The sequence below is a fragment of the Bos indicus genome, chromosome 13, assembly GCF_029378745.1.
Source record: "Bos indicus isolate NIAB-ARS_2022 breed Sahiwal x Tharparkar chromosome 13, NIAB-ARS_B.indTharparkar_mat_pri_1.0, whole genome shotgun sequence".
NCBI classification, from domain to species: domain Eukaryota; kingdom Metazoa; phylum Chordata; class Mammalia; order Artiodactyla; family Bovidae; genus Bos; species Bos indicus.
This window is the reverse complement of record NC_091772.1, coordinates 1,496,618-1,522,408: the sequence shown is the minus strand read 5'-3', so window position 1 is coordinate 1,522,408 and position 25,791 is coordinate 1,496,618. Positions and strand designations below refer to the sequence as shown.

The window sequence follows — 25,791 nt, the reverse complement described above, 5'->3', positions numbered from 1 at the left end:
AACCACTGCCAACAGGTTGGTGTATATTTTGTTTTTCTATTTAAAACATATTCATATATTTGAATATATAAATTATATGCAGTATGTCCATTTCATTAAATATTCATTTGCTTTAATTTTAACAACTGTATAAAATATTTTTGGATAGATACACCTGAATACATGGACTATACCAGGCCCCACTCTGGACATATTTATGCCTCTTCCAAATTTTTATCATTACATATAATGTTTCGATTTTACCACGTTGTTGAGGTGAAATCTTTGAAATCTTTGAAGACATCATTAATGATGCTCTTAGGAGTGAATTCTCTAGGTCAGAAAATATGTTTATTGCAAAAGCCTTTTGATAATTCTTACTAAGATGCCCTTCAGAAAGTTTAAATCTCCAATCCATGTTTTTGAGGATGGACTTCTTCATACTTAACCAACAGTAGATACTATAATTCTTTTTTTAATTTATAGGAAAATTTTTTTCTTTTAATTTTTTTTATTTGTTTGATTACTTACTACCAATATCTAATCACTCCTTGACTTGTTTCTAATGGACAAAGATTCCTGGTCAAAGTTTGCTAAGACTTGATCAATGTATGAAATAAATGTCTACATTATTTGCAATTGCTAGAGCTAAACAAACAAGCTTTAAAGTCATAATGAATTTGAGAAGCTATCAATTTGTTCCAGATTGTCTGAGTTACAACTCATCTCTATTTAGATGGACAAAAAAGAATTTGATAGTAGAATTATTTCAAAGTTTCATGTAACAGGGAAAAGTCAGTGAATTTTTATTTATCATTTTGTAAGTTATTATGACTGTGATACCAAAGTTGGATAAACTACCAAAATTATGCTTGAAAAATTAACTTCAAAAGCCTAAAAATTAATTGCCAAGTCATATTTTCTAAAAAAACAATACATAAGCAAGTAGAATTTTTCTCAGGAACAAAACGATACTTACATATTAGGAGATATACTAATAAAATTCATCACATTTCTCACAAAGAGGAAATGAACATATGATCATCCTGATAGATGCCAAAGAGACATTTAATAATATTCAACATAAATTCCTAAAACCAGTGTTGTCATTTAGGCCACGTGTAGATTCCTTTAGTGTGTAAAAGACTGTCTCAAAGTCACAGCTAGCATCTACTCATAGGCATCATGATGTGAAATTCTCATTAGTGTCAAGATGAAGTGTCCACTCTTAATACTATTTGTTAATATTATTTTAGAACAGTCAGTCCAAGGCAAAGAAACACTGAACGGTAATAGAAAAGGAGAATTTCCTTTTACATATATTAAACCATATTATTAAACATTATAATAATAACAAGGTTATTGGCTCCAGGAAGGTGAAAAATTTATTAATGGAGAAGACTTATAAATTGAAAAAATGGACCCAAATTAACAATGAAAAAGGCAACCTCTAGTATAAAAGACTGATCTCTTACCAAGATTATACATGAAAATTTAATCTGTGTAGATGAAAGGGTTAAATCACATGTGAAAAAGAAACTACGAAAGAAATAGGAGGAAGCATGGATTGATTTTCAGATGTGGAGCTTGTGATTGTTAGAGTACACTAAGATTCCATAAAACCAAACATTAATCAATCCCATCTCTTTTGTCCCATGAAATAAGACAACATAACTTTTATATTAAAAGTACTGCTATAAATGAGCAGAAAAATTGATAGCAGTCCTGAATAAAAGCAGAAATGCAAAAATAAAAATCATATCATTCCATCATAGGGGATTGCAGTGCAGAAGTAGGAAGTCAAGAGATACCTGGAGTAAGAGGCAAGTTTGGCTTTGGAGTACAAAAGGAAAAGGGCAAAGGCTAAAAGAGTTTTGCCGAGAGAACACACTGGTCATAGCAAACGCCCTCTTCCAACAACACGAGAGGATTCTACACATGGACATCACCGGATGGTCAATACAGAAATCAGATTGATGGTATACTTGCAGCCAAAGATGGAGAAGCTCTAGACAGTCAGCAAAAACAAGACCTGGAACTGACTGTGGCTCAGATCATCAGTTCCTTATTGCAAAATTCAGACTTAAATTGAAAAGTGTAGGGAAAACCATGAGGCCATTCAGGTATGACCGAAATCAAATGCCTTATGGTTATACAGTGGAGGGGATGAATAGATCCAAGGGATTAGATCTGGTAGACAGAGTGCTTGAAGAACTAAGGACAGTAGTTCATAACCCTATTCAGGAGGCAGTGACTACAACCATCCCAAAGAAAAAGAAATGCAAGAAGGCAAAGTGGTTTTCAGCAGGCTTTATAAACAGCTGAGGAAAGAACTGAAGCAAAAGATAAAGGAGAAAGGGAAAGATATACCCAACGAAAGGAGAATTCCAGACAATGGCAAGGAGAAATAAGGCCTTCTTAAATGAAGTATGCAAAGAGACAGAGGAAAACAATAGAATAAGGAAGACTAGAGATCTCTTCAAGAACACTGGAAATATCAAGGGAATATTTCATGCAAGGATGGGCACAATAAAGGACAGAAACGGTAAGGACCTAAGAGAAGCAGAAGTGATTAAGAAGAGGTGGCAAGAATACACAGAAGAACTATAGAAAATTAACTTCAAAAGCCTAAAAATTAATTGCCTAAAGGAAATCAGGCCTTAATGACCTGGAAAACCACGATGGTGTGATCACTCACCTAGAGCCAGACATACAAGAGTGTGAAGTCAAGTGGGCCTTAGGAAGCACTACTATGAACAAAGCTAGTGGTGGTAATGGCATCCCAGGTAAGCTGTTTCAAATTCTAAAAGAGGATGCTGTTAAAGTGCTGCACTCAATATGTCAACAAATATGGAAAACTAAGCAGTGGCCAGAGGACTAGAAAAGGTCAGTTTTCATTCCAATCCCAAAGAAGGGCAATGCCAAAGAATGTTCAAACTACTGTACTACTACGCTCATTTCACATGCTAGTCTGTTTATGCTCAAAATCCTTCAAGCTAGGCTTCGGCAGTATGTGAACTGAGAACTTTCAGATGTAGCAGCTGGGTTTAGAAAAGGCAGAGGAACCAGAGATCAAAGTGTCAACATTCAATGGATCATAGAGAAAACAAGAGAATTCCAGAAAAACACCTACTTCTGCTTCAATGACTATGCTGAAGCCTTAGACTGTGTGGATCACGGCAAACTGGAAAATTCTTAAAAAGATGGCAATACCAGACTATCTTATCTCTTGAGAAACCTGTATGTAGGTCAAGAAGCAACAGTTAGAATCTGTCATGGAAACTCACTGGTTCAAATTTGGGAAAGAAGTACGACAAAGCTGTATATTGTCATCCTGCTTATTTAAAGTATATGCAGAGTACATCATGTGGAATGTCAGGCTGGATGAATCACAAGCTGGAGTCAGAATTGCTGGGAGAAATATCAACAGCCTCAGATATGCAAACGATACCACTTTACTGCCAAAAAGGGAAGAGGACCCAAAGAGCTTCTTGATGAAAGTGAAAGAGAAGACTGAAAAGGCTGGCTTGAAGCTAAGCATTCAAAAACTAAGATCATGGCATCTAGTCCCATCACTTCACGGCAAATAGAAGGGGAAAAAGTGGAAGCAGTGACATATTTGCTTTTCTTGGGCTCCAAAATCACTACAGATGGTGACTGCAGCCATGAAATTAAAAGATGCTTGCTCCTTTGAAGGAAAACTATGACATACTTAGACAGCATTATTAAAAAGCAGAGACAGTACTTTGCAGACAAATGTCCTTTAGTCAAAGCTATGGTTTTTCCAGTAGTCATGTATGGATGTGAGAGTTGGACCATAAAGAAGGCTGAGGGCCAAAGAACTGAGAGTCCTTTGGACTGCAAGGACACCAAACCAGTCAGTCCTAAAGGAAATCAGTCCTGAATATTCATTGGAAGGACTGATGCTGAAGCTGAAGCTCTAATACTTTGACCCCCTGAGGGAGGAGCTGACTCAATGCAAAAGACCCTGACGCTGGGGAAGACTGAAGGCAAAAGGAGAAGGGGAGCAGAGGAGGAGATGGTTAGGTAGCATCACTGACTATGATGAATTTGAATTTGAGCAAACTCCAGGAGATTGTGTAGGACAAACATGAATTTGAGCAAACTCCAGGAGATAACGGAGGACAGTGGACAGTGAGGAGAGTGGAGGACAGCCTGGGGTACTGCAGTTCATGGGGTTGCAGAGGGTTGCAGGCTTAGTGACTTAACAACAACAAAAATAAGAGCACAAACTTACAATGTTCAACTTCAACACTCAAAGAAATGAAATGAAAAAGAACAAGGAGATATTTGTCTGAATTATTACTATTATTTAATAATAATAATACTTAACCAAGAACACAAATGTGAGGGAAAAACATACCATATACTGCTGATTGAGAAGAAATCTCGTGCCACATTTTTGATGTACAATTTGGCATTGTACAAAGGCTCTTAAAACTTTCACTTAATTCTATTTTAGGAACTTTTCCAAAAGAACATTAGGAGATAAACTTGATAATTTATATTTCAGCCTGTTCTCAGGGCATTATTTATAGCAGAAAAAAAAGTCCTAAAGTTCAGTGATAGGAAATGTGCTTTTGTTAATTCTGAGATGTACTTAATATACAGCTATTAAAATTCATGTTTCCATATAATAAATATATATGAAGATATATATTTTAACAAGGTATTAAGTGAAAAAGCATATATATGCATAGCCAAAAACTTACAGATCACAAAGCCAGAAGTTAACAATGTTGAGAGAATCTCTGAGTGGAAACATTCCTGGAAGTTTTATTATTTTCTTTATACTTATTTTGAATTTATAATATTTTTTAGAATAAATGTGTATTACTTTTAAAAGTGTAAAAATTTGTTTGAAAATAAGTAAAACAAATCTAAATAAAGACATCTATAAACTATCAGAGATAATTCCTCAGTATTCAAAATTTGCCTTTTTTGTAATGATATTTTCTTTATGAAAATGTGTTTTGTTTGTTTTTTCAATCCAGTGTGGCAGTCTTTCTCCTCCTTGGGATGATTTTCAGGCACTTGGAAATGTGGCTTTTATAGGATGGAAATGAATACTAACTGTGACTTACCCACTGTTTGGAAATTAAGAGCAACCATTTGGCAGCCTGCATTCCAGAAGAGCTGAGGCATATAGTTAGATGAATCCACGCGTGTTCCCTTTGGATATATCCTGCTAAGCTGCATTTTGTTATATCTGGGCCATCATGTTAAGTAGTGAATACAATTACAAAAAGAATTAGCCAATAATACTAACTGAGAAGCTGCTTCCCATCTTTCTCTGAGGGGGAAATGAATTAAAGATGGATGATCTCATTGAACTAGTGAGTGAAATACGTAAAAAGCTTTCTGAACAAACAGAATAAATGTGCTTTTATAATACAAATGGAGCGTCATCTTTGCAGAGCCTTGTGGGTAAAAACTAATGAAGCAGCAAAAATGGTTGAGTCAATGCAATTTTTTGGAGATTATTAAGGACTGGATTAGTGATTAAGGACATAAAAGGAAATCCAAATGTAGCAAATCATAGGACAGGATGATATTGTGCTTGGCAGAAGCAGATAACATGAACTGTACAGCTATTTTTGAAATGCTCTCTGCTCATTTTCTTAATCTGCTCAGGAAATGCTCTTTGCCAAAACTATGGTACTCTTTATGACTGATAACAAGGTTAATATAGCACAGAAAACTTTGACTCATATTTTGATTCCTACCATCATCAGTTTTCTATCCTGAGAACCTTTTAGTTATTGAATGATGCTATATCTTTAAAACACAATTAACTATTGCTATTACCAAGCTTTAAAGACTGCTCCTGCCAATGCAGGAAATGCAAGAAACACAGGCTAGGTCCCTGGGTTGGGGAGATCAACCTGGAAATGCAACCTGCTCCAGTATTCTTGCCTGGAAAATCCCATGGACAGAGGAGTCTGACAGGCTACAGCCCATGGGGTTGCAAAGAGTCAGACACGACTGAGCAACTGAGCGCACACACACACACACATTACCAAGTTTGGCAGAGGTCAGCTCAGGTTCTGGGCTTGACAGGGGACTTAGGCCAAAGAGGGTTTGAAATTTAATTCTGAAACTTGTTAGCTGTATGATCCAGGACAAGTTATTTCCCTTTTCTGTGCCTCAGTTTCTTCATCTATAAAATATATATGATACCTATATCATAGGGCTGTTGTGAGGATTACATTAAGACATAACAAAAGTCTACCATGTAGTTAGTACTTATTGATTACTAATGATTATGTCTATCGTCACTTTGTTTATGGAGTTTACATCTGTTTCCTCTCCTATTGTTAATGAACTTTAACGATGATATTTTTTCTTTTATATAACTAGGACATTTAATATTAATTTTATGAAAAAAATTCTAATGTTTATGACATTTTATTTTAATTCAGGAATGAAATTAAAAAACTGTCATCAGGAGTCTCAACAAAGCCATTATTAGTAATATATATTTATTATATATATTATATATTATTAGTAATATATATTTATATTCTCATCATCCCAACTATTTTCCAAATGGATGTCTATTACACGTAAGCATGTGAGACACCAGAAAGGTATCTCTATTATCTATATAATATTCTTTACGCACATCATATTTTACATATGTATAAAGTACACACACACATTTTACATATGTGATCCCTAACCCAAACAGCAAGCCACAAAGCTGGTATCATCATTTCTGTTTACAGGTGAGAAAACTTGGAATTGCCAAGGGATATAGAGCTTGATGGTGTGAAGGTAACCTGAAATTGTCCTTTACTCCAAGGCCAGTTCTCTCCCACGGGCCAGACTATCCTTCTCACCACTGCATATGAAACCTGAAAGTATTTATCACTCCCAAGTGACAGACTTTAGCCATTTCATGAAGCTTTCCCTTATAAAAGACAAAAATTAAACCAATAGCACAAGACTTCATTTATGTCAATTCAGCACATGTCCAAGGATACTCTACAAATTCCACCGGAGACTTTGTAAGTTGCTCAAGACCTTTGGTTTCCACAAAGGAAGACATCTCGAAGCTTCTATTTCTTTCTGTGTTAACGACAGCAAAAAAAGTGAGAAATAAAATTCAGTGTTATAAATAATAGCATATAAGAAGTAGGCAAATGTCCCATGAAACTGAGGGCAAAGACCCTCAAATAACTTTTATATTTAATTTTAATTTTCAGTCTTAGTTGTGTCTTCTAATATTTGCTACCTGGTTAGGTGTTGTGCAAGTTAGGGACACGGTGGCCTCAGTGTTAGAAGATGAATTTTAGACATGGAGAGTGTGGCCAGGCAAGCTGATCTGTCAAAAGAGGACCTTTTGTTCTAAATCCATTTGGATTGGTTTCTTGAAGCCATCACTGAGAATTAACAATACAGACCACGACCACATGTACATTCCTGCCAGATGTCAGCACTTGACTATACCCACATTGTCATCACCTCAAGCTTGTAGGTACCCTTTTGGTTGAAAGAACTAATGTGACCTTAGAATTTTGTTATTTTAAAGCAGAAGGATCCTTGAACATTTTCCAGTTGGATGGCCTCATTTTCAGATTACATGTCAGGGGCCACAGAGGTGAATATCCTAGAAGGTCTCAATATTCTTGGACACGGAGCAACATCTTGAAAGCGAAAGTCAAGCTTCCAATTAGAGTGAGAGAAACCAAAAGAAGTTATCTTAGTTTAGAAAGACAAAGAGCCAAACAGCTTCTCTGACCTCTTTCCAACTAGAAATCACACTGCTACATATAAAGACATGTGACTTGGAGCTCAGTGATTTAAACCAAGTTACCGTCAGGCATTGTTCCCTCTTTGATGCCCATTTTCCAGAATTAAAGCCTCATTTTTCTTCCCAGTCATTCCCACATTCCTCCTTTATCCACCTCTTCACCTTCCCCAATTTAGTCAACTCTAAAGGAAACGCTTGCTTCTCTTGTTTCATCAAAATTCTACTTTCATATGACTATTTTAAGCACAGCTGTTAATTAAAATTAAGTTGCTTTAATAGGTTCTTTGTAAACTATGTGCAGTGTTCTTTTGGAAAAAGTGAGAAAATGGTGTAAGATACAAGGAGAAAGTACTTGTTTGTAAATCTTTGGCTGGTGCTGTTGTTATCAGGTTCTTAAGGCCTAAACGTACCAGCTCCTTCCCAGTTTGGCTACTTGTCTGGGAGCTTTTGAATCATGAATTAAGCAAACATTTAGCAGCCAAAGACAGTCATAGTAATATAAAAATAACCACTTTATAGGATGTTTCACAGCTTGTGGTAAGAAGACTAGTAATTGTAACATCAAACAAACTGTTGAAATTTTTATGTCTAAACCTTATTGAAAGTTAGGCTTCCCTGGTGAGTCAGACAGTAAAGAATCTGCCTGCAATGCAAGAGACCCCAGTTCGATCCCTGGGGAAGGGAATGGTTACCAATTCACTATTCTTGCATGGATAACTCAATGAGCAGAGGAGCCCGGTGGACTACAGTCCATGGGGTTGCAAAAAGAGTCAGACACGACTGAGCACTTTGATAAAATGGCTCCTTTCTCTTGCATCCAGTATGGATGGGTTGTCGGATGAAGTAAAACATCAAGTGATGTGAAGTTAATTATATATTCCCCTAAGTATATAAAACATAGGCTGAACAAATGAAATGTGGGTCAACCGATTTGGTTCCATTTCTATTTATGAGGATCGATCAAGTCTCTGCTTCCTTTTAAAGGATGGCTAAATAGTTTATTTCAACACTGTCATTTATATAATTGCCCTGTGTGGTCATGAATGAAAAACAATGTAAAATCCTCAATTAACTGTACTCTGGTCAGGTATCTTTTAGATAATCATATATAGCCTATAGGTCTATTTAGAATTTTGGGAAAATATCATGGAATATGTTCTCATATGGTTATATAGATGTATACAATACATATAAATATATACTTATGTATATCTGGGGTTTCCCAGGTGGCCCTAGTGGTAAAGAACCTGCCTGCCAATGCAGGAGACTTAAGAGACTCTGGTTTGATCCTTGGGTTGGAAAGATCGCCTGGAGAAGGGCATGGCAACCCATTTCAGTATTCTTGCCTGGAGAATCTCATGGACAAAGGAGCCTGGTGGGGTCTCAAAAAGCTGGACACGATGAAGCTACTTACCATGTATGTTTATTTAGATATATAAAAATCAAATAGTAAAGACATGCATATATTAAAAACTTCATAGAATAGTTCTAATAAGGGTAATATTTCTTTGGTCTAATTATCTTGCGGGTATAATATACTCATTATATACTACACCAGGGGTTTTTCTCCAGGGCAAACTTACTTTTTGAAATTTCAAATGACTCGAACTTGACTGGCTGGATATAGTTCACCAGATTAGACATCTCTTCTGTGGCCATGGCCTCGCTCCCTGCGGTCCCCTGGAAGCAGGAGTAAAAGCAATGTTCCCAGAGTCAGCATTATGTTAGTGAGGGTTGCTTTCCCAGGGCAATGATCAAATGACCCATGAGGGCAGAAAAGGATCACTCCTTTTCTGAAAACAGTTATTGCCAACAGAAAATGGATCAGAGGAGAAAGGAAAAGCAGCACCTCGCGTTACACAGTGAAGGGTGGGCCTGGGCGGCTCCCCGAGCACCCAGTTCCAGCAGCATCAGGACCACCCGAAAGCTTGCAGGAGAGCAGCCTCCCAACCCTCCTGAACCAGGATCTGTAATGTACTAAGGTGACCCAAACGCACAGCAAAGTCGAAGAAGCCTCGAGCTGTGTCCCATCTGTCAAAGCAGGGAGTCTGCAGGTGATGTCTGAAGTTAATATATCGAGAATTCATTGTACAAGACATGCCGAGGGGTCACTGTGCCCGTGCCCTGCAACTACTGAAGCCCGCTCACTCTGGAGCTCCTGGATTGCAACTAGAAAGTCTGTGCGCTGCCAGGAAACAGTCCCTCTGACACAACCAAGATCCTGCAGGCCACAACTAAGAGCTGACACAGCCAGATAAACCAATAGTTTAAAAAGAAGTCATCATACAATACGAAAATGAGCATGTAGGTGACCACTGGATGAATGGAAAATTGTTATTGAAAAGGGTCGCCAGTGAAAGTGGGTTGGGGTGGACAAACAAATATTGCTTTTCTTTAGAACCTTTCCGATCGGCCTCCCTTCCTAGCTCCTGGGCGCCGATTAAGCAAGCAGCACAATGCATCTTTCCCGCTGGCTCAGTGGTAAAGAATCCGGCTGCAGTGTGGGAGAAGACAGGTTCGATCCCTGGGTTGGGAAGATCCCTTGGAGAAGGAAATGGCAACCCATTCCAGTATTCTTGCCTGGGAAATCCCATGGACAGAAGAGCCTGGTGGGGCCACAAAGAGTCAGACACGACTTAGCGACTATACAACAATACATAGAAGGTCAGGAGCTCAGGTTCTAGAGCCAGTCTGAGGCAAGTTACTTAACTGTTCTGTGCCTCAGTTTGGTCACCTATAAAACCAGGAAAAAATTAGTCTCAATAACAAATAGAATTCTTGTGATTATTAAGTGTGTTAACTTAGGTGAAAGAGCTCAGAACAGTGCCTGGCATATTAAAGCCTCATGTTGCTTTAGCTAATATTAGCTATTCTATAAATACCACTTTGATGAAGTTTTTAATAAAGAAGAAAACCTGCACTGCAGTAACTGATATGGGCAGACCTCTGTAGGCTGATTTAACATTTTCTCCCACTTTTAGAAGGCAGAATACAAGGCAGACAAGGCTTCTTCTAAAAACTTCTGTAGCAAGATTAAGATTAAATGCTAAATAGGAAACAGCCATTGTAAATGGTTATCCAGTTAGTAAGACAGTTTTAAAATGATCAAAAGTTACTGATAAAAAGTTTACACAATTGAAATAATTCTCAAGAAAAGCTACTTTGTAATAGTTTTTCTTCTGGGTATTAAGTTGAAATTTAGTGGGGAAAAAATAAGAATTTAGACTACATTCAAGGAAATAATTATAAGAGGAAGAACACTATGTCAGAACAGCTTATTATTTGTTATTTATCTTTATTAATTAAATTGTAAAGATATAATTACTGAGACACACTTTTCAATATATTTGAAAGCAGATTCAGTATAAATGTTTTGAACAGGACTCCTGCTAAAAGTTTTAAAATGTCAATTGACCTATCCTTGATTTGCTTCTAGAGTCTGTGCAATTAATACTTCTGAGTTATTTGGGGAATCTTGAACTTCTAAATATTAAACATACGTAAATATTCAGTAGAAATCTCTAGTGGTTCCAAAATTATAAGAATGGGGAATTCCATGAAGGTCCAGTGGTTAGACCCCAGGCTTCTACTGTTGGGGCTTGGATTCAATCCTTGGTCAAGAAACTAAGATCCTACAAGCCAGGCAGCCAAACAAAGGTCAAAATCACCACGAGGAAATTAATGTCAAGTTTACAAACATTTTTCCAAACCTCATGTCTTCTCTGGACTTTGGACCATGACATCCATTTAACTGCCTCGAAAACTGAAGTGGGAAGATGGAGATCACAAATTTTGAACTCACCCTTAAGATACTACATTTGATGAAAGACAGCCTCAGCAAAACTGTTCCTTAGAACTTTGCTTAACACAATACTTGGTTTAGTGATCAATTTTGCATTTTCAGTTTTAAAGTATTTTTACCACTAGATGGCAGAAGGTGACCAGAACTACATTCAGAGTGAGCGGACTGGAATGGCAAGTTGGTGAAAACTCTCTGACCAGAAGTCAAGCCCTAGAAACCTACCTCATCCATTGAAGACTTTTTACAGTCATCATCATCGTCATCATCGTCACTCTCTGTATCAGCTTCTCCTGTCAAATTTTAATAACAGACCATGAAGTAAACAAGCAATTACAGGTTTGAAGCACATGTGACATGTATATTTACCAAACATTTCCTTGAAAGTTGGCCTTTCACTAAAATTATCCTTTTGGATATTTAAATTTTATTAATTATAAAGCGTTATACTGGGTTTGAATTGTTTTTCTATATTTGATGTGTGAAATTTCCAAACTCTATAAAAGATGCTTGTCTTAGCATTTTTATCTATGTTTTGCAAAGCATATGGCATCTTTTACAGTTAGCTCTCTCTGGTACACATATCCTATCTTGATGTATACATCCTCTTTCAGGGTCTCTATGACCTAAAACAGATAAACGATCACTTTTCCATCCTTCCCTTTCGTTCTCAGCCCTAACTCTTCATGCGATTCTTGGCCAGTGCTCAGTGACCTTGGCCAGAGAGGACTTCATGGAAGTGGAAGTAGAGGACAAGAGCTGGGACAGGAACAGGGGCTATAGCAGCAACCTGATTCTCCAGAACTGTAAGGTACTAACTGTATCCTGTGATTTGCCCACAGGCTTATCTGATGGAGGCATTGTTGTCTAAGGGCTTCCCAGGTGGCACTAGTGGTAAAGAACCTGCCTGCCAATGCAGGAGACAGGAGATGCAGATTTGATCCCTTGGTTGGGAAGATCCCTGGAGGAGGGCATGGCAACCGACTCCAGTATTCTTGCCTGGAGGATCCCGCAGCCAAAGGAACCTGGCAGGCTACAGTCCATGGGGTCGCAAAGAGCTGGACATGACAGAAGCAACTTAGCAGGCACACAGGCATGAATTGTTGTCTAAACAGTGCATGTATCTTTACAAATGGCATATTCTATTTAAAAGGGCAGAATAAAGTGGATGAATCTTAAATAATTATGCATGGGAATCTCCCTCAGTCAGATCTCATGCAGTTTCATATTTAGCCAATATGCTGGCTTTTCAGTAGATTGTTTTTCTCTCCAAAGTTGAGGTGGATGTTTACATCCTTAATCATCATTACATACTTAAAGAGTCACATTGGCATGCAGCATTATGTTCTTCACAGCTCTGGGATTCAGTTAGACCCAGTGATATCAGTTACATAACAAGATTTTCAAGTAAAAAGTAATGAAAGCATACTTCTAAATTGTTTGATTTGACTTCCAGTGTCCAGACAGTGCAATAGCATAATAAACCCAGTAGATGGCAATCATGGCTCGACAACGAGTCAGTTTACATGGGCCAGCACCTCCCCTTCCTGCCATCTATAAATTAACTCCCCTGCTCGGGCTCTGTAAAAGGCACTGCCACTGCCTCCAAGAAGATTATTAATGTTTTCATTTGGCTGACAACGAGAGCAGTGGGCAAAGTATTCATGAAATAATCTTTACAGGAAAAAGTTGTCTGGGACCAACATGGTTTATTATTTACGGCTTGTTTGTTAAAGAAAGCCACATATAACTGTTTTATGAAGCTAATATTGTGTTAGTTAATAAGGGTGAATCAATTCCACTTTGAATAGAAAACACTGCTTATTCTACAGAGATACATTCTTTTAAGAGGTTGATGCAAAATTTCTTACAGTCAAATTTATTGTCTCAAGTTTTGGTAACCACTTTTTTTTTTTTTTTAAATTAAAGAGGAGGTTCTTTTTATTGACTAATTTAAGTGTGCTTCATGGTACAACACACCAGAATTTCAAATAATCATGCCATTCTCCGGTTTATGTGGGAAAGAAAGGATTTGTCATCCTTTACTCTATGAGTAGGGACCTGGTTTCTCCCTTAGATTTTGGAGGGAACTTGAAGGAATCCTGTTGCGTAATGTTAATAATAATAAATTATCCTAGTTCTTTAAACAAGCGTACAGGCAAAGGGCTGGATCTCTTGGGGGAAGATCCCACCAAGAGGTGCTAAGAAAAGTAGATTAGCTTTGGTATAAGAAATATTTCATTTTTCAAGTTACTTGATTTCCCAATACTGAGCACATTGACAAGCCAATTGGCAAATTAGTAGCAGTCTTTATTCAGGGGCCTACTTACATATATAAATGTCAAAAAATTTCCATCACAATAAATAAATATTGCACAACAAAGAATGGGGCTGGTTTAGGAAATCCACTGAATTACTAACAGATTGTAGCTCTGTCTCTGAATTAAGCAATAACGTTCATCGCCTGTAAAAATCGTCATTTGTGTCATGCATCCAGTTAATAAGAAGAAGAGAACTGGCGAAGGTAAAACAACAAGCTCCCACACACAAGGGAAGACTTGGTTTACTCAAGGGATAGAATCGTGCTGGGAGATTGGTGGCCTGTTAGTGACTTGCTTCCCAAAACTTCAAAAAGAACATTCTCACTGAGACTAGAAGTTATTTTTGAAAAAAGAATCAGAATTGTGTAGTTATGTTTTAAACACACTTTTAAAAACTACCAAAAAAATCTTTCTAGGAATTACATAATGTCTGTGGACAAGGATTTTAATGTAAACAATAAAAGTAATTGGTAACTATGATGGAAAAGTAGAAGAAAAGGTAAGTCAGGCTCTTGATGAATCTTTTTTTATTTTTCTGATTTACCTAGAGTTTATATTTTAACTTTTTAAATTTATTTTTAAATCTTTTAATTGACATATGATAGATATACAGAGAAGTATGCATACCACATGTGTACAGTAATGGTACCCAGATCAAAACATAACCAGTGTTCAGAAGCCTCCTTGGGTCCCTTCCGGTCACCTCTTCACCAGGAGTAACCCTCTCTTGACCTCCAAAAGTCCTGGTTAGTTCTGCCATTTCTGTACTTTATATAAATGGGATCAGACAGTGGATACTTACTTTTGCATTTGACATCTTTTCCTCAACATTATATTTCTAAATGAGAGTCATCTATGTTGTTGTGTGCACTGAAGACTGCTACACATTATTCCATGAGGTGAATGTTGCACAATGCATTTATCTGTTGATGTGCTATTCTGAATAGTGCTGCTTTAAGCAGTTCTTGCCCATACTTCTTGGTGAGCATCTACATGTACTTCTGTTGGCTATATACCTAGGAATAGAATTCTCTGGGGTACAGGGACTTCATATGCATCTGTTCAGTTTAGCTTCTGTAGAGGCTGCCAAACCCTTTTCCAAAGCCACTGTCCCAATGTTAGCTAAATTTTTATTGAAGAACTTTCTAGATTCAAGCTTAAAGTTTGCTTCACATATTCAGCCTCCAATCAGGAGATCTTCATAATGCCATCACTTCAGATCTTTTCAGACTACCAAGATTCTGACTAGAACTGGAAAAAAACTTAGACTGAATGACAAATAATTCAAAGGAAATGGGTGACTGCTTTGAATTCTTTTTTCATCAATCACAAAAGTCTATTTCAACTTAAATCTAATATGAAAACAAATGATACTAAACATCATCTAGTAGCTCTAGTAGATAATTCAAGTAACCTACCATTTACATTTTAAAAGAGTTCTGGAAAATATGGATGAACTGAATGACTCAGAACTCTTCAACAATGAGAATGCATTTGGTGACCATCTTGGGTCCAGATCTGCAGTTAATGTCAAGGGATCACTGTCCTGAGAAGCTTAAAAATCACCTGGCTCCTCCAGAGATTATTTGGCTTATATGGCGACCTCCCCAAAATGTCCATGTCCTGTGAACATCTCCTGTGTCCTGTGAATACATGGCACAGGGGACTTTTCAGATGAGATTAAGTTAAGGACCTTGAAGCGGGAGAGATTATTCTGGATTATCTGGATAGGTCCAGCGTAATGACGTGAGTTCTTAAAAGCAGAGGACCTTTTCCAACTGTGGTCCTAGGGAGACATGGTGACAGAAGAAGTGAGATGGGATCTTGCTGGCTTTGAACTTGGAGGAAGGGGGCCATGAGCCAATGGATGTGGGTTGCCTCTAGGAGCTGAAAGTGCAAGGAATGATTCCCTCAAGCTCCAGAAGGAAAAGCAGCCCTGCTGATGCCTGGAGTTCAGCCTGGTGAGGTCACGTGGGCCTCTGCCTCACAGAACTGGGGGCTCATATGTTTGTGTAGTTTTAAACCACTGGCTTTAAAACAGAAATAGAAAACCAACACAGTTTACTGTGCCCAGGTGGCAATGTTAAAAGTCCTTCTAAGTTACTTCCAGAGCAGCCGTTCTTAAACCCACACATAACAGAGGAATGAGAGTCTACCAGCCTCTCACCGGCTCCTGGGGACGAGGGCTCAAACACACTGGAGGAGTCGCTGTACGTGTTGGAAGCTTGTTCTGAGAGCTTCTTCTTGCCACTTCCTTCTGACGACTTGTGTGATTTCTTCTTATTTTTCACCAAAATTTTGTACATTAAATCCATAGGACTTGGAAGGGGAACTCCAGATTCCAACTAAGAAAGAAAAACACGTTCTTTAAAAACACTGACCTTTCCTTTCAGATTCTATCCCCAAACCCAAGGACTGCATTAGATACCACAAGCTTCTAGACTGTTCTTTACTACCTTCAACACAGCTCATTAAAGTATCTTATGTAGGGGCTGGTTCATAGCTCTTCCTTTTTTCACATGAAAGGTATATTTTAAATACTGTACCCTTTATTTTTCCACAAGAAATATACATGAATACAGCCATAGACATGTATTGGGTGATTTGGCCTGCTAACCTAAAGTTTCATGAGTTTTCTGTTGGGCATGAATCCAACCATCTTGATTTAGAACAGATTGGAAGGCCTCGGCTTGGATTATCAAAGGATGGAAACCTGTCACAGTGTGACTCCTGCCAGGAAGATGGCAAAGACAAGCAGGAGCTTCTGGGAAAGTCCTCAGAATCCACTTTTCAGATGATGCAGTTTAAAAGCAGCAAAGTCCTCATCCTGGCATGAGACTGTAAAGTGGCACATCTTCTTGGCCTCAGCAGAAGTGGACTGGGTGGCTTCAGATTTACCCACTGCCCTGAGATTCAAGCTGTTTGCAAGGCTTGTTTCTAGTGTATTCAGCTTGTCCATCTAATGGGGAAAATCAATTTCCCATGAGAAGGATATTATATATCAGACAGCATGTGCGCAAGTCTCAAGACAGGTTATTTTTAGAAAGTCTATGGGCTTCTGTAAGCGGGTCCTCGATTCTTCACTTGCAACCAATTTGAGGACTGGTGTGAAAACAGGAGAGACGGGTGGAGAGTGGGGCAGGGGCTGAGGAGGGAAGAGGCAACGAGACCATCTTTCTGCTGCTTTCCTTCCCCAAGCAGGGATACGGCCACAGCAACAGGGCAGCCTGGATTGTGCTGGGCACATGCGGAAAAGAGAAGCGTGGCCAGCAGGGGCAGGCTGGAATGCCCCCCACCGCCTTCAAGGTCCTGTTTTCTTGGCCCGCGTCTTTCAGAGGTGAGGATCCCGGATGTGCTCAAAGCCTGCGCCCCGGGGCTCCCTCTGTGGGCGGATGCTGTGGTGGGGATTTTGCAGCCCCGGCTGGCTCTCGAGGGGCAGGGAGCGGAGCAGGGTGAGGGCAGAGGAGCAGTCGGACAGGGGTTTGCCCCCTCAGGGGCTCCCCGCCAGCCTCCCGAGGGCTCACAGTCAACTGCGTGACACACACCAAGAGACAGACACACGGAGCGGGCTAAGGGAGCCCCCCTAAGCCGGTCATAGGGATGGGCTCAGAACGCTTACCGGGTACTTGTCCAGCGGCTCCATGAGGAGGGCGTCGCCAAAGATGAGTCTGCAGTACTCCGCCATCTTGGCTTGCTGCTTCGGCCTGAGGGGAGAGAGGCGAAAGCGGGCGGTGATGCAAGAGGCGCCTCACTCAGCATGGCTGCACGGTACAGGTCACAGACAGACGGCATTCCTCCCCTTACCGTTGGGACTGCTTTCATCTTTCTAAATTCCTGCTTGCAATTCCCACTTGTGTGGATGTGAATGCCACAGGCAGGTGGAGAGAGGAGGCTCTTCCACCGAGGACACAGATGGAGGGGACAGCAGGTCACCTGCCTATTCCTGGATGCTTGAATGTCCCAGGGTTAGAGACTCAGTCCCTTTTGGTTAATTTCCCAATTCTAAGTCAAATGCCAGATACTTGGGGGTAGAACTCATTCATGACTCTATGTGAATTTTTGGGTGAGATTTGTCTAACAGATGGAGTTGCACTGCAAAGAAGTATTTAAAAGGAGGTGAAGAAACAGGGAGGAAGGTGGACAGAGAAAAAGAGAGAATCTAAAAATGCAGAAGCGAAAAGGCTGACAGGCAGAAGTGTGTCCACTTGGGAAAGGGCACTGAAGGAAAGACAAGTGAAGCAGGCATCTTGGGGAACGGTGTCTGCAGCCCTTTTGTGCACAAGAGGGGCACAAAGCTGGTGTCAGCCTAATGAGGTGCCAGGGGAACTTGGTCTGATGGGAAAAGGCTGGAGCTGTTAAGTTGGTTGAGTTGAGTTCCAGGCTCTCAACCTCTCAGGGTCTATAAAAAGTAGAGGAAAATAATTGTTCTTGGAAAGGGGCAGAGGATGCTGAGGAGATGAAGTGAAGTCATAGATGCAAACACCTTTGAAGAGGAAGATGATCCCAATGCTACAAGGAAGCCTCTGCCAGCTAGACGGGAGGAATGAGAGCCTGCTCATGTATAAACAGAGTTGATACGAAGGAACATCCATAATCTTGCAAAACTGCTTCCCTTGACCTTTTAAAAAGCCATTCTCGTTCTGTAGGATGTTAAATATCATTATAAAGGTATCCAATTCCATCAGGTTTTATGGACTGTGATTTTGATCTATAGGCTGTTGGACTCGATTTCCAATAGTTGTCTCTACGTGCTGCAATGTTAATACATTTTAGCAGAACTGGGGCTGTAGTAAGAATAAGTAAGTGATAAAACTTCTTTACTACAGTGCAAATTGATTAACAAATGTAATTCTAATTTTCATTCCTTTTACCATGACTATTATACCTGGATCATGGACCATGCTTTTTCCTGGGAAGGGGGATGTTTTGGGGGTTCAAATCATATTGCAATGGATCCACAGGGAAAGCACTCTTCATATCCCCTTTCTAAAAAACATATATTTAGAGGAGGTGTCAAATGAGTTCTCTGGGCTTCACATTCAAGCCCAAGTTCACTACCTTCTTGAACTGCAAGGGGAGGCAAAGCAGAGCTTCACAGAACTTGCAAAACTCTACACGACAACTCCCAAATTCTCATGACACCCGTTTTGACCAGTTGGGGATTATCCTGTGTGACTCACGCAGCCTTTGGAATATCCTGCAGTTCTCCCAGCAGTATCACTGATGGAGGAAACCCTGCCAACTGAAGAACTGATCCTAAAAGCACTGGGAGTGGTTGTTAAAGGATAACGTGTTATAGTTGAGGGACAAGCAGAAGTGGCTGATTTGGCAAAGCATCCCTGGGCATTCACAGTTCAGACGCCTTTGCCCAAAAGACAGCTGGTTCCAGGGCTCCACCAAGCCAGTGGGCTCTACAGCTGTAGATTAGAAAAGCCCACTGAGCCTGGGCCTACATGTTCCATGCTGCCCCAGGGTTCTCCAGGCGAGTGGAGTGGGTTGCCATCCCCTCCTTCAGTGAATCACGGTTTCTTAGAACTTTTCACTATGACTCGTCCATCTTGGGTGGCCCTGCACTGCGTGGCTCCTAGCTTCACTGAGTTACACAAGCCCCTTCACCACGGCAAAGCTGTGGTCCATGAACAACAATAACAATGTGAATAACAACAGCAACTACTTTCCAGGCTGCACAAAAGAAACTGTCCAACCCTTCCACTTCACTTTCATGGAATGATGCTATTAAATGGAGTTTTTCTGTTCCAAGTGTGGTCCACAGATTAGCAGCATCAACAGGGTTTGGAGCTGGTTAGAAAAGCAGATTCAAGGCCTCCTGGGAAGACAGGCAAGTTCCATGTTGGAATCTCAGGTTCTGAGTCAGAAAGGAAGGAAAGAAGGGAGTAGGGTTCAGGGGTCTCAAGAGGCCCCCTCTGGAGGATTCTCATATACACTCAAGTTGGGGAACCACTGTGATGGGTGAACTAACTCACCAGGTTCCTCAAGGATGTCACTTTCCTTGAGAGCCCCAAGTTCCTTTGCTCAGAAGCCTGGAGTGAAAAGGAAGGATTTATTCCCTAACACCCTGCTTTTGGGATTTCTAGTGGAGCTGTATTCTCACTCTTAGAGGAACTTCAAGATGATGTCCCAGGTGTGTCTAAACAGGTGGCAGGTAGACTCTGTCCTCTGTCATGTGGTCCCCAAATCAGACCCTGGGGAGGATTTTGCTAAGCCAAAATCTTACTCGATTCCACTAAAGAATCACCTCGGCTTTTAATGCTGCAGGTGCCAGAGCTCTGTCCCCAGGCCCCTGATTCACTGAGCTGGCAGTGAAGCCTTGGAACTTGCATTTGTAACAAGCCTGCAGGTAATAAACAGCTGGTTAATGAACCTCAGTGTTTAGAGCAGTGCTCTGTCACTTCACCAAATCACCTGGGGTCTTAAGAAAATGAAGATTCCAAGGCAAAGACTGGGGTGAGGCCTGAGATTCTGCATTTCTAACAAGCTTCCTGATCATGTAGATGCTGCTGGTCCATGGATCAACCACACTTTGGAGAGCAAGGATCTGTGTTTGACCTAAACTCTAAAACCTGCTTCACCATGAGCCAAGATGGGGATAACAAGAGGCAGTGTCCATGGATAAAGGAAGATGTGTTTGAAGATCAAATACACATGCACATCTAGAGGGGACCTAACTAGAACAGAAAGCAAACTGAGCAGAAGAAGTCAGAGGAGAACAAAGAAACTTTAATTGTGGGTCATAATTGCACAAACAAGGCATTACATTTGCCATGAGAGAGAAAAAAAAAAAAAATCCTAAAGCATTTAGAACATCAACACTGGCTACCATGGAGATACAGTGAGAGGAAAATATTCACAAATACATTTTGAGCTTCAGGCCACACCAGACTTATATGGACATGTTAAACATTGGCAAGATGATCAGTTTTCTGACCAAGGAGCAAGCCCACATCATCCAAGGTGAACTAAACCAACCTCCTTCTCTATATATGAAATATATATGAAGGATTTACAAATCCCTTCCTATATATAAAGGATTTACAACTTCTGGCAATTAAGGACTTCATCCAAAATCTCACATTCTCTGTGGCTGAACCAGGTGTGGTGGTTTCTTCACTTGAGTGTAGTGGAGAATTCTTTTAGTCAAAGTGCTAGTTTACAAATTACAAAGTAGGTGGCCCATCAGTTAACTGGGACTTGTAAAAAATATGATTCAAAGTCTTAGTATACAAATTCAAATACAGGTGTGGAGGTGAAGCTCAGAATTCTGCATTTTATGGGGCTGTGACATAGCAGGTGGAAGAAAAGTTGTCAGCTGCTCACTGAAGATTTCTCCTTGTCACTCATTGATAGGTAGTTTCAAATATTAGGAGAGAAAACCAAAAAAAATTCAGAGGTCTCCTTCCTTTTTTTCCAATGTGGGTTTGTTTTCAAGGCGTGGCTCAAGTGGGCTGGAACTAGGGTTCTGATTCTGGCATTTTGTATACACAGTACAAAGGAGAAAAAAATAACTGTTGCTAGAGATGGAGAAGGCAATGGCACCCTACTCCAGTACTCTTGCCTGGAAAATCCCATGGACGGAGGAGTCTGGTAGGCTGCAGTCCATGGGGTCACTGAGGGTTGGACACGACTGAGCGACTTCACTTTCACTTTTCACTTTCATGCATTAGAGAGGGAAATGGCAACCCACTCCAGTGTTCTTGCCTGGAGAATCCCACGGACGGCGGAGCCTGGTGGGCTGCTGTCTATGGGGTTGCACAGAGTTGGAGACGACTGAGGTGACTTAGCAGCAGAGATGGCATATAGGTTTCAGATATTTTGGGTGTGTGTGTCCTGTGTTGAGTAAGATTCTGTATCTGGTGTATCTAGTTCAGTGGAGAGGAGTGCTATAACTGATGAATGGTATCCACCACTGGTTTGTTCAGCAATGAGGTGGGATAGCCCACGATTCAAACATAACGTTTTACCGGCAAAGGGGAAGCTTGTCAATTTTCTTGGGGTGTGTGACAGTCCTCCCAGGAAAGAACTGTAGCTGAATGATGTTGATATGTGTGTGAGGCTCAAGGACAATGGAAATAGGAAGCAAAAAACTTCCTCCCACAATACAATTCAGCATCTCAGGATTTCACTGCCATTCCATCATCTCAGTGGTTTGGGATCAATATCATAGCATCCTAGGAAGGCTGTTTTCCTGATTTCTTTTGTTATTCATGCATTATTAATGAACTTTTAGCAGCTCAATTTCTCATTTTTTTTTCCAACCTGAAAGGGCTGTATTAGGGGACAATCTTTTTTATGTTATGTCCACTGTAGATTTAGTTTTCATGCTCAGTTTGGCTCTCTGTATGATTGGGGTTGAAGACTAAAAAAATATGCTGTGGTTAAGGTCGTGAGCCACAAAAACATGACCACTTGCAGGCTGTTGCCTTGTGGAATGCTCTGCTTGTCTTTATCCATGTTTGGAATGCTCATGATCCTTTGGTTTAGGCTTGGGGGTGGTATTGCTTAAACAGATGAGTTTTGAAGCCACATTAGCCAAATTTAAATCCCTACTCTCACATTTTAGCTGCCTGGCCTTGGGCAAGTTACTCACCCTCTTTGGGATTCAGTTTCATCACTTGTAAAATATGGACAATGATAAAAATATTTATTTCTGGGAGCACCTGGGTTTGTGGTGAGGTTACATGAGCTAATGCTTGGAACCTTGCTTGGCACATAATATATAGTCAATAAATATTAGCTGTTGTTTAGTTTGTGGTGCTGGTGGTTGTTGATGCCTCTCTGGCTACATGGTAAAGTCCAATGACACTCAAGGGTGGACACTCAAGGTTATGACACTCAAGGATGGTACCGGAATTTTTCATTTTGTCTAACTTACATAGAAACATTTCCTGAAGAAAATGAGTGTACTAGACTTGGAGATATTTCTGCAAAAAGGAAAGGACACGTCAATCTCTCCAGGAAGTGGTGTTCTTGAAAAAAAGGCATTGTTAGAGCCCAATTACAAATAGATGGGCCGAGATGAGGAAAGTCACACGCACATCAGAGTTGTCACAGCAAGTGAAGTACTAAATACAGGAACTAAAGAGGTTCTCCTTTCATTAGAAAAGAAATTGCAATGAAACAGAATAAATGCTTTTCTCTTCAGCTGCCCCTCAGGAGTGCTAGAAAAACTATGTGCCAAATGATTACATTATTCACTGGATGTTGTTTCCTAATGAAATAGAGTCATGAGCTGGTAAATGTAGTATGGATTTCCTGAGGGCAAACTAGAAATACAAATAATTATAATTTGGTTACTTCTAAATAAGGTCTCTCTTCACATATATATATAAACAAATGATTTAACTATTTTGAAATTGCTCAAGCTGAAATTCGGTCACTACCTAACTGGTTCTTTAAGGTTTAGTGAATTCTTTAAGAATTAGTGAATTGAAGCCTGTGTTGCAAATTAGTTGGACAAAGGGAATCAGTGGCCTGGAAAAGATTTTCTACTGAAAGGAGGATAAAAAGAGATCTAAGAAATCTGTGGGCCAACTTGGGATAGGTGTTATAGGCTTTTAGTGGAGAAAACTGGCTTAGGTGGCAGCTTAGATGCTTGAATGAAACAGAGAGCTTCCCAAACGCTCTTGTGAGCAGTGGTGGTCAGTACTAGTGACCATAGTGTCTGACTAGTCTCCAGACATTAATTCCAGAGACTAGAATTTTAGTTTATTCAATTTTGACTCAACGTAGATGAAAATCTTTCACTTTGAATCTCTTTAGATTGAGTAACTGTGTGATAAATTAATATGTACGTATCTGATGTAAATGTGCCTAACTCTGATCCTTTGCCTTAAAATGAATGAAAAAGGTAAGTAAAAATTACCTATTTTTTATGTGGTTCAGCAAAAAACTCACATTGTTTTGAAATAAAATATTAACAAATGGGAAACCAACAAAAATAGGAAGGAGGGAGAATTTGGTGGTCTGAGTTCTGTGTAAGTACAAAGTGGCAAAATATAATTAATATATTTAACTCACCTCTATCAGCTCTAGTGTGTACAGAACCGGCCATTTTAGGGTGGCAAAACTGACTATAAATTTGCACACAGTAGAAAGAGCTAATGAAGGAGGGTTATAAGAGCAGCCACTGAAATAGAGACATGTATTATATAAGGAAATGGGTTTCATTTCATTGTAAAAAGAGGAGTCCTTAAATTAAAACCCTATCATGGCAAGAAAATAGATTCCACAAGTCCAATGGATCATTCTAATATTAATGAAATTTAAACCAATGAATCCCATCATATACAGATGAACATATGCCACTTAATATACAGCTTAATTGAGGAACAGCATTAATAATGTCAAATATCTTAAATCTGATGAACAATGATTAAACATGCTCTGTCTGGAGAAAGGACTCACTACTGAATGTGCTGAATACTTACGAGTCCACATGGTTCTCAAATGAAAGCAGAATTGGAAAAGGTGAAGTCTTAAATGCACATTCAGCAATGGCTTCAATCACTTCCTAGAAATGAGAACATATGTATTCAATAAGCCAGAAGTTTAATGTGTCTATTTTTTTGAGTTAAACCCTTTAATACCATTGTCTTTTTCATTCATAGAATTGTATCAAATGGCCTAAAATAGCTAGAAGGGGTTTGCAGGCTGCTGGATTGTAAATTTTATTACTCTTATCTTAGCAAGATAAAAGAAAGAAAACTGGATTTGGGTGGAGGGGAGTCATAATTGTGAAGGGGAATGGTTCTCCTCTTTGGTAATTACATTTTTTTTTTTTAATAATAAAAGAATTCTAATCTCATTATAAGAATTTTGGACAAAGAGAAGGCAAAATTTTTCATCCATAAATTCACCTGTTGAATCAAACCACTGCAGGCATTTTGTTATATTTATTTCTACATTTGTTTCTCATGTATTTGCATAACTTAGTAAATATTTTATTTGTATTTTAATATTGTTATGAATATTGTTTATTGTTTATATTGTTATGAATATTGTTTATTGTTATGTTTACTGTTTACATTGTTTAATATTGCTATGTATTGTTAATATTGTCATCCAAAGTATACAGCTGAAAATTTTTAATATTCACACTTTGCAATCATCTCCCCAGTCTAAGTTAAAACACTTAATCACCCCCCCACAAAGCTATGTCCCCATTAGCAGTCACTCTACATTTTCCCAACCCTATCCCACACACTCAGACATAGGCAACCACTAATCCATGTTCTATCTCCATAGACTCACCTACTCCTAACATTTCAAATAAATGAATCATACGACATGTGGCCTTTTATGTCTGGCATCCTTCACTGAGCCTACTTTCAGGGTTCATCCATTCTGTAATATGTGTCAGTACTTCATTTTTTAATCTATTTTTTTAATGTATAGGTCACAGCTTTAATATCTGTATACAATTTTAGGGAGTGGCAATATCATAATTTATTTAACCACTATCCAATTGTTGGACAGCCATATTTTAAGAGCTATCATTCAAATAATTCTCCAAAGAAACTCTTCATTTTTCCCTTTAATTTTGAATTATTTTTAAAGAATGAATTATCAGAAGGGGAATTATCAAATTAAAAATAAGAATATTTTTCTAGTCTCCTGTGTTTCTCCAAATTACTTTTCATCTTAGACTCCCTAGAATAATAGAGGAGCTTTCAATGCATATTCACCAACTTTGGACATTAGTTTTTCAAAATGTTTTCCTTGGTATTAAAGGATGGTATTAAAGGAGCTGGTGTTAAAGGATGGATCTTATTTATTTTTAATTATATCACTGTCAATACTCTTGTGGCTTCACATCCTTTTTTTTTTTTTTTAATTTTGTTTACATTTATTCTTTACATCTTCTCCTTCCAAGTAGGAATTTTTACTCTGAATCCTTA

The 25,791-nt window shown here is 39.2% G+C and overlaps 1 protein-coding gene across 2 annotated transcripts in view; it reads right to left on the bottom strand.

The window, feature by feature from the left end:
* The window catches only part of PLCB1 (phospholipase C beta 1), an 856,639-nt gene that overhangs the window by 162,003 nt on the left and 668,845 nt on the right, over positions 1–25,791 (bottom strand). For both annotated transcript variants that reach the window (XM_019972864.2, XM_070801935.1), the window contains exons 12-18: positions 24,322–24,404; positions 17,496–17,580; positions 16,044–16,221; positions 11,781–11,848; positions 9,340–9,436; positions 6,987–7,071; positions 5,085–5,209 (exon numbers count right to left, since the gene is read on the bottom strand). In XM_019972864.2, the coding sequence (XP_019828423.2) occupies positions 5,085–5,209; positions 6,987–7,071; positions 9,340–9,436; positions 11,781–11,848; positions 16,044–16,221; positions 17,496–17,580; positions 24,322–24,404 (721 nt within the window). The remainder of the gene's footprint in view (positions 1–5,084; positions 5,210–6,986; positions 7,072–9,339; positions 9,437–11,780; positions 11,849–16,043; positions 16,222–17,495; positions 17,581–24,321; positions 24,405–25,791) is intronic.